At 36.1% G+C, this 12,568-nt stretch overlaps 1 protein-coding gene across 3 annotated transcripts in view; it reads right to left on the reverse strand.

The window, feature by feature from the left end:
• Positions 1 to 12,568, reverse strand: part of LMBR1 (limb development membrane protein 1) — a 180,539-nt gene that overhangs the window by 24,293 nt on the left and 143,678 nt on the right. For 2 of the 3 annotated variants that reach the window (XM_027841032.1, XM_027841034.1), the window contains 4 exons: positions 8,491 to 8,567; positions 7,699 to 7,776; positions 1,253 to 1,326; positions 908 to 998 (listed from right to left, as the gene is read on the reverse strand). In XM_027841032.1, the coding sequence (XP_027696833.1) occupies positions 908 to 998; positions 1,253 to 1,326; positions 7,699 to 7,776; positions 8,491 to 8,567 (320 nt within the window). Of the gene's footprint in view, positions 1 to 907; positions 1,073 to 1,252; positions 1,327 to 7,698; positions 7,777 to 8,490; positions 8,568 to 12,568 lie in introns of all 3 variants that reach the window. The other variant, XM_027841033.1, reaches the window with a different exon arrangement.

Raw genomic sequence — 12,568 nt, forward strand, 5'->3', positions numbered from 1 at the left:
TTTAATAGTGACTTAACAACAAATATTTATAGGCACAAACCTACCTACATTCTAGGAACTAATTCTCTATTTATACCAAGCTTATTGTTATTATCTTATATTTTGAAATAAAGCATATCATTAAAATATTTTTATGTTAAAAGAAAAATATAAGAAAATATTATTATTTTCTAACAGTTAAACTAGATATTACACATCTCAACATAGATCTAGCTTGTCTTCAAAAAAGTTCTAGCAAACCAAAAGCAATAATTTTAGGCTTTTTCCAGAACCTTTTCCAATGATCAAATGAAAACAATGAATATGGAACAGAAAAAAATCTGAGTTATAACGTTAATTTTTCTTCTTAATTTGTGGCACTTCTTTAACAAAATGTTTGGATATTTTGTTTGAATCACTATATATAAGATTTTGTTTTTTCGAAACCAGTGTCAAATTGTGGAAAGTCAAATTAACTTCAAGCTGCAAAATGTTAACTGAACAGAACCCTTTAGTCTTATTTTAATTATTCAAATTTGAAAATCTTTGTCTCTACTACTTGTAGCAAATAAGTTCTTCAGATTTCAAACAAGCTCCTGAAGTACAGTTTGCACAATCAAAGTTACTCATTAGCAATACGTTTTCATTGGGGGCGAAAAAGTCCTTTCACTAGCTTTTCTATAGCTGGTTAACAAGCTCTGCTATTTCAGGCGTTTTACAAGTGAATGGATGCCATCCAAACTAAACAGAGCACATCCTTTTTCCCACTCATTCAGCATTTTGAAAATCTTCCAGTTTGTGTTTGCGCAGCTTACAAACAAATACTGATTCGCAGTAAATGAGCCATTCAGGGCAATTACTAAATAAAACAGTCAGTATGTCTTGGGTGGCAAAGGGGTGGCCATCAGCACCTCAGTCTTTACCTTACCTTTGTCATAGTTGTGTCATCCTTCCTGGGAGTAAAGCTCCCAAAAAAGCGGAGGCTGTAGAAGCCGACGACGGAGGACACCATAAGGTAACTGTGAGAATCAAGGAGAAAAGCTCTCCAAAGGAATGCAAGTTTCACTTCGGTTCTCAGCAGTCTCCGAAAAGCCTTAAGAACCAAAGGAAAAACAAAACAAAACAAAACAAAAAACACTTCGAGTGCTTGAGAAGGATTGACCTGGTCCTTTCTCTCCCTTCCCAGGAAAGTGTCTTAGTAAACTACCAGTGTCCCAGAAAACTAGACAGAATACTTGTTGACAGACAGAATTCCTACTTTTAAAAAGGATACAAAATCAAAATTATTTCAAGTGCTGCTCCCACAAAACCAAAAGTAGAAAGGGAAGCATTTCCTATGCCAGGTCCCTAGAAAGAAAAACATTTAAAAAAATTTTTCAAAATTTCAGTGGTACAGGCATTTGGTTTCCCTAAATTTAATAACTGATACATGTAGGATTATTAAAAAATGACAATTACTTATTTTGGAATATATAGACTTTCAAGGGCAAATAAAACATGACATTTAGAATGTGGCTTCTTTATTTGACTCCTTAAGATTTTGAATTACTTCATAATACTGTTGTGATATCATATGTAATTCATTTACTTATCATGTAAGGTGTTTACAGTGTTAACATACTTGTGAGAGAGAAAAAGAGTTGTGTTGCTATTCTAGAAGAAATTGGGGTTAGGGAGAGAAATCACTGAGGAGAAAAATACTGAAAACTAGAATAATCTCATCAAAATAGAATATGTGGTCACCCTGATGCTGAAACATGTCACACCAATGATGCAATTTAAAATGTGAAGCACCATGTGCATTTCTTTGTGACAAGAACAAAAACTCCAAAAGTGAATGGGTATGTCCAATTCCTGTTCTTGTACTTTAAAGAAGGAAACAATTTGCTATTCCCCAAAGCTTTCTTTGGACACAGATCAAAGGCTAATGAAAAAGGATATATCTGCCTGCCCCTAGTCATTTAGAAAATATAATATGAATACCTCAAAGCCTTGATGAATTTCTCAACCTTAATCTAGAGTTTTAAAGAAGAGAGAGCTTAGGTCCATGACTAAAAAAGCAGGAAAACAAGGCCAATATTATAAATAATATGGTGGTCAATCAAAAGAAATTCAATGCAAAAAATAGGTAAAACTATGGAGCCAATTCAATTCGTCAAACAGGAGAAACACTTTTATAGCTGATAAAAAGGACTGTACATGAAAATTTCTATACCAAGAAATAGATTAACCTACTTGTGACACAAATAGCAGCTATTAAAAATAGCTCATGGTCTTTTTATTATCGTAAGGTGTTTTTTTTTTTAAAGCCTAGTAGTGAAATTTGAAAGTATAACAATTCTGGGTAATGAAAAAAGGGGAGCCTCCAGATGAAATTCTAATGCAACAATCATACATGGGAGAGGGAGAAAGGAATAAAAGGAGTTTGGGTCATATTATACATCTCAATCTAAGATAATAGGGTAAAACATTTAAATGTCATATAGACAAATATAAATTTAAAACTAATACATAAGTCATATTTGTATATAAATACAAAAGTCAGATTTAGTTAAAAAGCAAGGAGTAATAACCATGGCAGGGACCAGGAATCCGTCAGCTCTCCTTTAATCAATCCAGGGAGGAGGAGAAGGAATTTCGGGAACTATTTAAATGACGGGGTTGGGGTGGGGGGAGAGAGAAACAGCTTAGTTGGCTGGGAAAGGGAACATTTCAGAATTCCCACAGCACAAGTCGGACAATGTCCCTCCCCTGCTCAAGAAGCTTCTGTGGCTTCCTATAGCCTCTAAAATCAAATACAAACCTGGGTTTGGCATAGAAAGCTCTTTTTCCCCTCTGACTCCGATTTGTTCCTGCAGATTGATTTTCTATTACCCTTCCTAAATAGCAGGTGCCCTTACACAGTATTCCATGTCCCACCTTTGGACTGGTTATCCCCTTCAACTTGGCACTTCCTTTACTCCACAGCTTCTTAATGTTTCTAGTTTCTTTCAACGTGCAACCTCCTACATGAGGCCCTTCCAGATTTCCTTTACTGTTGTTAAAGACCTTCCACTCTGCCCCTCTGGATTTACTGTGCAGACATTTTCTTCTTACTTACCTATATACATATTATTACTGTGCCTAACTCTCCCCACCCAGAACACAAGGTCCTTAAAGGCAGGAAGAGTGCTTGATATTTACCTCTGTGTTCTCAGCATCCAGCTCAGTGCCAGGCACGAAGTTGGAACTCGATGAATTACTAAGCTGAATTGAATATGGCAAAGCTAAAGAGAAGGCCTGGAGAGGAGTGAGTTCATTCATGTACCCATTCTTCAATGATTCATTGGATCCATGACCTTAATGATGTGGGTCCTTTTTCAAATGCTACAGACTGCTAAGCATCAATACTTTTTCATCTTTTATAAGACTGATACATGATCTAGCCCAAATGCTGGGGGCCTTCTTCTAGGCCTGTAAGGTATCAGTGCAGTCTGCAGGTTGTCCATCTGTTTTATCCTTCATGGTTTTACATCTCTTTGGTTATTTTTATGGCATTGCTTGTATACATCATTGGTAACATGCTGAAGATTATTTATACATATTACACATCTTTCCACTGACCTACAATTTTAGCTCTTTGTAGACTGTGATATTCTCTAATTTGCAGTCTAGAACACTGGTAGAAAAACTGGTATTTAGAAAACTGGTTTTTGTTTTATGGAAAATTCTAAAGTTGTTTTTAAAAAAAGTGAGGTATGAATTTCCCAAATGCATCCTAGCTCTCTTCCTCCTACTTAATTCTAGATCCAACTAAATGTTCACCTATAATGTCCATCCAAGACAGAGATATTGATGCATCAGCTCAATCTTTCCGTTAAGCACGCATTTACTAAGCACATATTATGTATGTGATACTTAATTGGCTGCTGTGAAGCTGCCGCTTTCTAAATGTACAAAGGGAACATAAAGCCTGGAAGAAATAAAACAGTCTAGGATACTCTATTAGAAGGCTTTGGGTCAGGTTAAGAATTTAAACTATCTACTATGCAGCAGAAACATGTAATAATAAAAAGAGGACAACAGTCATGGAGATAGAGAACTTTTAACAACTAAATTTGTTTTAATAAATATTTATTGGGAACTTACTACACACGAAGCACTGTGATAAGTACTAGGGAATAAAAAAAAATTGTCTCTGCCCTCAAAAAGCTTATATCTTCAAGAAAGGGCTCTGGTAGTAAAAATTAAAAGTAACTAGAAGGCATCATGTTACAGTCAAAAGAGCTCTGGAGTAAAAGAACCTGAGTTCAAGTCTCACCACAGACACAACTTATGTGTCTCCGGGTAAGTCAATTAACCTCCCAAGGCATCAGTTTCTTCATCTATAAAATGAAAGGGTTAAGGTAGATAAACTCTGAGGTTACTTCCAGCTTCCTCTTGCTCCTAATATGGGCTAGGAATTTCACAAAAGTGACCTCTGCCTTTAAGCTATAACAGTAAGGTTAGAAGTGGAGGAGATGAAGAAGAGGTGGCAGGAGTTCAAAGTTCAAAGACTAAGATGAGCAAAAAGTACTCAGTGATTCCTTCTTAAAGCAGCCTCTCTGATCATAATTTTAATGATATTATATTGCAAAAATACAATACACAATTTGCTTACCTGACTTTGATAACTAGTGGTATTAATCAGCACTCATAAAATTATTAAAACTTCTCTACAAATATGAAACTTCGCGGTGACTTTTATCTAGACGCAAATGTGTGTATGTGTTTTTTGTAATAACTATCTTCTATATCTTCCACAAAGTCTTAATCCTTAATGACCTCATTGTAGCATGATCTTAATGGCTATAAAAGTAGTGTCCACGTTCTGGAAGGGACTACCATGTTGGAAAGGCTCCAAAGTATGGTCCCAGCAACGGACTTAGTTTGCTTTCTAAGAACCAAAAAGCTAACTATGAAGGGATTCATCACAAGTAGTCTAGCCACCCAATAATGAATTCTTTGGCTATGACAAAACAAAATGAAACAAAATAAAAAATGGTATATGGTCTTATGGCCCTTCCACTTGTACAGTGATGGCAGCAGAGTAGAAGAAAAGGGGTTAAAAAGCTAAAAATTACAGCTTTTAGGTCATCTATAAACTTTAACTTAGCTGTTAATACTCTGAATGTGAGATCCTTGTCCAATGACCAACAGGTAGACATACTACTACTGGAACTAAATTTTATCAATTCTGGTATTCTTTCTATAAACAAAACCAGAAGAAAACAGAAGTTAGTGCTAAATAGGAGGATGAATAAAAGATTCTTCCCTTGCAGAGGTCAATAAAGGAATTGACAAGAGTTAGTGTTATCATGTGCCTATCATTTCATGGGGCATTTGGTCAACTTTGCTGCAGTGCTCATGATAAATATTTGTAAAAAGATCAGCATGAAAATAATAGCAGCTTATACAACATCTGTTGGAGAGGATGAAGAGGCAGAGAAATTATAAAAAGAACTCTTATACTTTGTTCCTTGGTGAATTCAATGCAAAGGTAAGACTAGATTATGACTGCAAATATACATATGTGTGTGTATTATGAAAACATGAATTTTGGAAAAAAGAATGAGACTTGTAAAATATTCCATGTCTCAAGCTTATAGAGGCAGTTGGGTGGAGCGGTGGGTAAAGTGCTGGACCTGGAATCAGAAAAACCAGAGTCCAAGTCCGGCCTAAGACATTTACTAGCTGTGGGATCCTGGGCAGGTCACTTAACCTCTGTCTGCCTCAGTTTCCTCATCTGTAAAATGGAGGTAATAATAGCACCTACTTCCCAAGATTGTTCTGAGGATAAAAATAAGACACTACTGATAAAGCACTTTGCAAATCTTAAAACACCATGTAAATGCCATCTATTGTTATTATCATTCTTTTTACTATATACTATGAATAAAAAAATAATCAAAAGGTACTAAATATGTAAGCACAAAATAATATTTTAAAATGAAACAGATTATATATTAATGGAAAGGAAATGATTCATTATTGATGTAGGCCTCATTCCTGAATCAATTTACTGTGTAGTCAGAGCACAATTGGCTAGAGTCAAGATTAAAATAAATGTAAAGCTAGAAAAATAAAAATGAGGAAAACATATGACCCGCTATTGAAACAACTCAATTCTGACCTATTAAAACAAGATATTCAAAATAAAAATTGGTCAAATAAATGAAAGAAAGGATACAAACATGGACTATAATAAATTCATACAGGTTTAATTAATAAAAAATCAAAGAGACCAAAAGAACTCCAAAATTCTCTTAGTCAGCAAATACTTGACATATTTGTCAAGCGAAGAGAAAAGCTAAAAGCAAAACTTTAGAATACATACTAATTTGTAAAATGAGAATGATGATTAAAGATTATGCTGCTATAGTTTTAAGTATGAAACACTCTCCGGGGTGGCGAACCTTCGGCCTCCAGGCCATATGTGGCCCACTACGTCTTCAAGAGTGGCCCTTTGACTGAATTCAAACTTCACAGAACAAATCCCCTTAATAAAAGGATTTCTTCTGTAAAACTTGGATTTAGTCAAAAGGCTGCACCCAAGGACCTAGAAAGCCACATGTGGCCTCGAGGCCGCAGGTTCCTAACCCTGCCTAGTGTCTGAGAAATTAAAGTATCGCAAAGAGCACTACAGTGATACATTTTGGGTGTGATCAAGCTGCAACATAAAACAAATTAAGAACTAGGAAGAACTAGAGTGAAGAAAATGATTAGAGAAATGAAAGATGGATGATGGAATGGTCTCATAGAAAAAGCAAAAGAACAAGTAGACAGCCTAATGCTCCAGTGGTAATCTCACAACATCTGGAGAAAGTAAGGAAGGCCCCCAGCACATTGGGTAGAACTTATGGGAGGACATGGATAGGAAGAGCACAAGATGGGCAAGCATGGATTATAACCTAGATCCTTAGAGAAAATATTAAAATCATTGACATCAGGGGCAGCTAAGTGGTGCAGTGAATAGAGCACCGGCCCAGGACGACCTGAGTTCAAATTCGGCCTCAGACACTTGACACTTACTAGCTGTGTGACCCTGGGCAAGTCACTTAACCCCATTGCCTAGCCAAAAAAAAAAATCATTGAGATCATAGGTCCACTGAAGTACCTTCTAAAAAGAGGAGATATTCAAATAAGAAATTTTTGAATATATTAAAACACTGTTTTTATTTAAGTTCCCACAGAAAAAGTTACTCTCTAAAAAAAAAAAGGTAAATTCCATTTCCCTGCAACAAGTGTGTATTCCCATTAATTTTAATAAAACATGAGACTGAACTATTCTTAGGCACATCTCCTTTAAGCTAAGTATCTGGATCTTATGAAGATGTAATACATTTGATTAACTGTATTCATTTCAACATTTTGTAAATTGGTACTTTCTTAAAGGAAAAAATTGAGTTATGTTTTTTAAAATGTTAAGATAACTTCCAGACTTTGTATCTAAATTTAAGCTATATATTTTAATTAAAGTGCTACTTACCATTCCAATTTTTAAAAAATTAGGAAAGGGGGATCATAATTATAAACAGTCTATGACAGATTTTTTTTGCACAAAGAAAAAGATACTAGAATTCTCAATATATTATATAAAACATTAAATAAATGAAACTTTTTAGTTTTACTGTTTGGAATACTCCAAGAACAAAAACAGGTCCATCTGTAAAAGGAAAAGGTAGTGAAGTTTTACTTTACCCTCGATCCCTTTGGCATTGCAGTTTCATCAACCAAGAGGCAAAGAATGTTGCAGGCAACCAGCAGGACTGAAATGGACTGGAAAGAAAAGAAGGATGTTAACTGGAAGTGTGCACTAGTCCATAAAGCTCATTTTTGTTTTAAGGCAAGGCAGCTGGTTTTACAGAACTTTCTAACATACAAAGAATAAAACTTTAGTTAATGAATATTATTAAGCAGAACCCTTGGAAATAATGGCAGATATACAGGGTATCCATTACTAATGAAGAAACTTGAAGCTCCCAAAGATCTGAATTCTACATTCAAAAGCTGCTTGTCAAGAAAAATCTTGGGGCAGCTAGGTGGCATAGTGGATAGAGTACTGGCCCTGGATTCAGGAGGACCTGAGTTCAAATCTGGCCTCAGACACATAACACTCACTAGCTGTGTGACCCTGTGCAAGTCACTTAACCCCATTGCCTAACCCCCCCCCCAAAAAAAGAAAAAGAAAAACCTTAACTTCTTTTTCTGGTGAAGGAAGGATGGAAAAATCCCATTTTGTAGATTCCATGAGGATTTATCTCACATTGAGGGTTTGTGGGATCTTGCTATCAAAAGCCATTTTTTTTTTTGGCATGCCGAATAAGCATAGATACATACATTCAAACTCTTAAAAGTGGGAAGCCAGTTTGATTCAGAATGCTAGTTAACTATACTTTTACTTTAAAGCCAGTTACTACACTTCATTTTAGAGTAAATCTGAAAATAAATAAGCAATGGTTTGCTTTTCCCAAACCATAGAGAAATTCTTACTGTTTCGATAAGAAGAAGGACCATCACAGCAGGATACACCAAATTCCGTTCCCATGCTGAAGCTTTTTTTCGTCTCTCTTTTCAAGAAAAGAATGAAAAAGAAATTTAATGATTCAATTTCAATGCTCTCTATAATATTTGCAGTTTAAAATTTTCACTGATCATAGGTAAAGAAACTGCTTCAGTTTTCTTCCAGCCAAGTCATGGGCTAGAAACCAGAGATTTTTTTTCCCGTTCACCAGTTTGACCCTGTGATGACTGGTCTCTGAAGACATGTTTAAGTTTTTGTTTTCTTTTTAAGTCATTATATTGGAATAGAGACATAATTATTTCCTTTAAAAACTACAATTGTAAAAGCAGTATAGTGCATGAGTAGATGACCCAAAACTTGCTTTTCACATTTCGGCTCACATAACTGACTCAGAGGTATTCTGCTTTTCCTCAACTAAAGAGACTCATTCCTTTCCATGGAGTATGGCAATCCAGTTTTTTTAGCCAATTATAGGAGATCAGCTGACCCAGATAGCACTTGAAATTAGTATTCCTTCACCAAAAGAAACTTAGTACAAACCACACACTATAGCTTTTCAGTTGAATAAATTTTAATCTCACCTCACCTCATCAAATCCAGGCAAGAGCAATAGTTAAGAAAATGTTCCATTCCCATCACCCCCAAAAAGTATTTTATATCATAATTTTCACTAAAATAAATCCATGAATATAGATCTTTAATGAAAACATTTTTTCAAATACACTGATGGAAAGAAAAGTTATGTGTTTCTTTATATATTTTTCTGGGTTATTAGGCAAATTACTGGGCTATCTGTGGTTTTTAGAGAAAAAAAAGGGGTAGCAATGCTTGACTGGTTGTGGAAGAACATACATAGTGAGGTAAATAAAAAGTCTCTCCTTTCTACTCCCTTCCGCCAAGGAAAGCTCCTCAGCTAGGTCTGTTCCACTACAGAAAGGGACAACCGCTACCTAAGACTTAACCAAGAATTTTTAAAAAGTGATTTCCTTCATCTCTCCTGCCAATAAAATTGATTCAACTCATTCAGTCAATAAATACTTATTAAGTATCTACTATGTGCCAGATGCTATGCTAAGTGCTTGGGGATATTTTTTTCAGTTCTTTTTTGTTCTTTTTTTTAAAATTTGATTTTTTTCTTTTTCAACATTCACTTCCACAAGATTCTGAGTTTTAAATTTTCTACCCTCTCTTTCCTCCCCCTCCCCAAGGTGGCATGCAATCTGATATAGGCTCCACTTATACATTCATATTAAGCATATTTTCACATTAGTCATGATGTAAAGAATTAGAACTAGTGGGAGGAACTACGAAAATGAAGCAATAAAACAAAACAACAAAAGAAAAGGAGAGCAAATAGTATGCTTCCATCTGCATTCAGACTCCATAGTTCTATCTCTAGATGTGGATATTATTTTCTATCGTGAGTCTTTTGGAGTTATCTTAGATCCTTGCATTGCTGAGAAGAGCCAAGTCTATCAAAGTCAGTCATTGCACAAAGTGGCTATTAGTGCGTACAATGTTCTCCTAGTTCTGCTCACTTCACTCAGCATCAGTTCAGTAAGTCTTTCCAGGTTTTTTCCAAAGTCCGCCTGCTCATCATTTCTTATATCACAATAGTATTCCATTATATTCATGTACCACAACTTATTCAGCCATTCCCCAATTGATGGGCATCCCCTTAATTTCCAATTCTTTGCCACCACAAAAAGAGCTGCTATAAATATTGTTGTATATGTGGGACCTTTTCCCATTTTTATGATCTTTTTTGGAATATAGCCCTAGAAGTGCTATTGCTGGGTCAAAAGGTATGCACAATTTTACAGCCCTTTAGGCATAGCTCCAAATTGCCGTCTGGAATGGATGGATCAGTTCACAACTCTATCAACAATGCATTAGTGTTCCAACTTTCCCACATCTTCTCCAACATTTATCATTTTCCTGTTTTGTCATGTTAGCCAATCTGACAGGTTTGATATGGTACCTCAGAGTTGTTTTGATTTGCATTTCTCTAATCAATAGTGATTTAGAGCATTTTTTCAAATGACTATAGTTTTAATTTCTTCCTCTGAAAACTGCCTGTTCATACCTTTTGACCATTTATCAATTGGAGAATGGCTTGTATTCTTATAAATTTGACTCAGTTCTCTATTATTTTAGAAATGAGGCCTTTATCAGAGACACTGGTTGTAAAAATTCTTCCCCAATTTTCTACTTCCCTCCTAATCTTGGTTGCATTGGCTTTGTCTGTGCATAAACTTTTCAATTTAACGTAATCAAAATTATCCATTTTATATTTCATAATGTTCTCTATCTCTTGTTTGGTCATAAATTCTTTCCTTTTCTATAGATCTGAAAGGTAAACTAATCCTTGCTTTCCTAGTTTGCTTATAGTATCAGTCTTTATCTCTAAATCCTGTACCCATTGTGACCTTATCTTGGTATAGGGTATAAGATGATGGTCTATACCCAGTTTCTGCCATACTATTTTCCAGTTTTTCCCAGCAGTTTTTGTTAAATAGTGATTTTTTTTATCCCATCTCCTCCAGCAAATTGTCCCCTCTGTGATTTCTACTCTCATTTTTTATCCCAGAAGCGTGAGTCTTTGAATTTATCAAATAGTAGATTAGTATAGTCATTGACTGTTGCGTCTTACATACTTAACCTATTCCACTGATTCCCCACTCTATTTCCTAACCAGTGCCAAGTCGTTTTGATGATTGCTGCTTTATAATACAATTTAAGATCTGGTACAGCTAGGCCACTTTCCCTTGCATTTCTTTTCATTAGTTCCCTTGATAGTCAGCAGACACAAGGTAGAAATTGCTTCAACTCATTCAGTCAATAAACATTTATTAAGCACCTACTATGTGCCAGATGCTATGCTAAGTGCTTGGGGATATATTAAAAAAAAAAAAAAGACAGTCCCTGCTCTCAAGGAGCTCACAATCTAATGGGGGAGATAAGAAAACAGATATGTACAAGAAAGTTCTATGCAGGATGAATAGGAAATAATTAATAGAGGGAAACCACTAGGATTCAGAGGGATTGGGAAAGGCTTTTCATAGGTGGGATTTTAGCTGGGACATGAAAGAAGCCAAAGACATCTAGAGGTGACAGGCAGCCACTGGAGTTTATTGAGTAGGGGGTGATGTGGTGAACCTGTCCTTCAGAAAAGTCTCTTTGTGGCAGAACGGAGGATACAGTTGGAAGAGACTTGAGGCAAGCTGGCCCTCCAGCAGGCTACTGCAATAGTCCAGGCATGAGGTTATGAGGACTTGCATGAGAGTGGTGGCAGTATTTGAGTAGGGAATGTACTGGAGAGATGTTGTGAAGGTTAAATCTACAGGCTTTTGCAATAGATTAGATATGGGGGAGGGGTGACAGTAGGGAGTTGAGAATGACTCCTAGGTTACCAGCCTGAGGGACTGGGGGGATGGTGTTGCCCTTTACAATAATAGGGAAGATAGGGTTGGAGAGGAGGGCGAAGGGAGAAAGATAATGAATTTAGTTTTTTAGACATATTGAGTTTAAGATGTTTACTGGACATTCAGATCAAAAAGTCTGAAAGGTAGTTGGAGATGTAAGACTGGGTCAGCAAAGAGGTTGAGGCAGGAAAGGTAGATCTGAGAATCAGCAAAGAATTTGTAATGAAATCCATATAAGCTGATGAGATTACCAAGTAAAGTAGTACAGAGGGAGAAGAGGCCCAGGACAGAACCCTTAGGGACACCTGTAGTTAGAGGAAGTTATCTGGACAAGAATGCAGTAAAGGAGACTGAGGAGCAGTATGATAGGTAGGAGAATGAGGAGAAAGTGATGTCAAAAAACTCCAGAGAGAAGAGAGTAGAAAGGAGAAGGTGATCAACAGTGTCAAAAGCTGCATAGAGGTTGGAGAATGAGGACTGAGAAAAGGCCACTGGAATTGTCAATTATGAGATCATTGGTAACTCTGGAGAGAGCAGTTTTGATGTAAGGATGAGGTTGGAAGCCTTGTTGTAAAGGGTCAAAAACAGAATGAGAGGTGAGAAAATGGTGGCATCTATTGTA

Source organism: Vombatus ursinus, unplaced genomic scaffold (genome assembly GCF_900497805.2).
Source record: "Vombatus ursinus unplaced genomic scaffold, bare-nosed wombat genome assembly UNPS02014852.1, whole genome shotgun sequence".
Classification (NCBI taxonomy): domain Eukaryota; kingdom Metazoa; phylum Chordata; class Mammalia; order Diprotodontia; family Vombatidae; genus Vombatus; species Vombatus ursinus.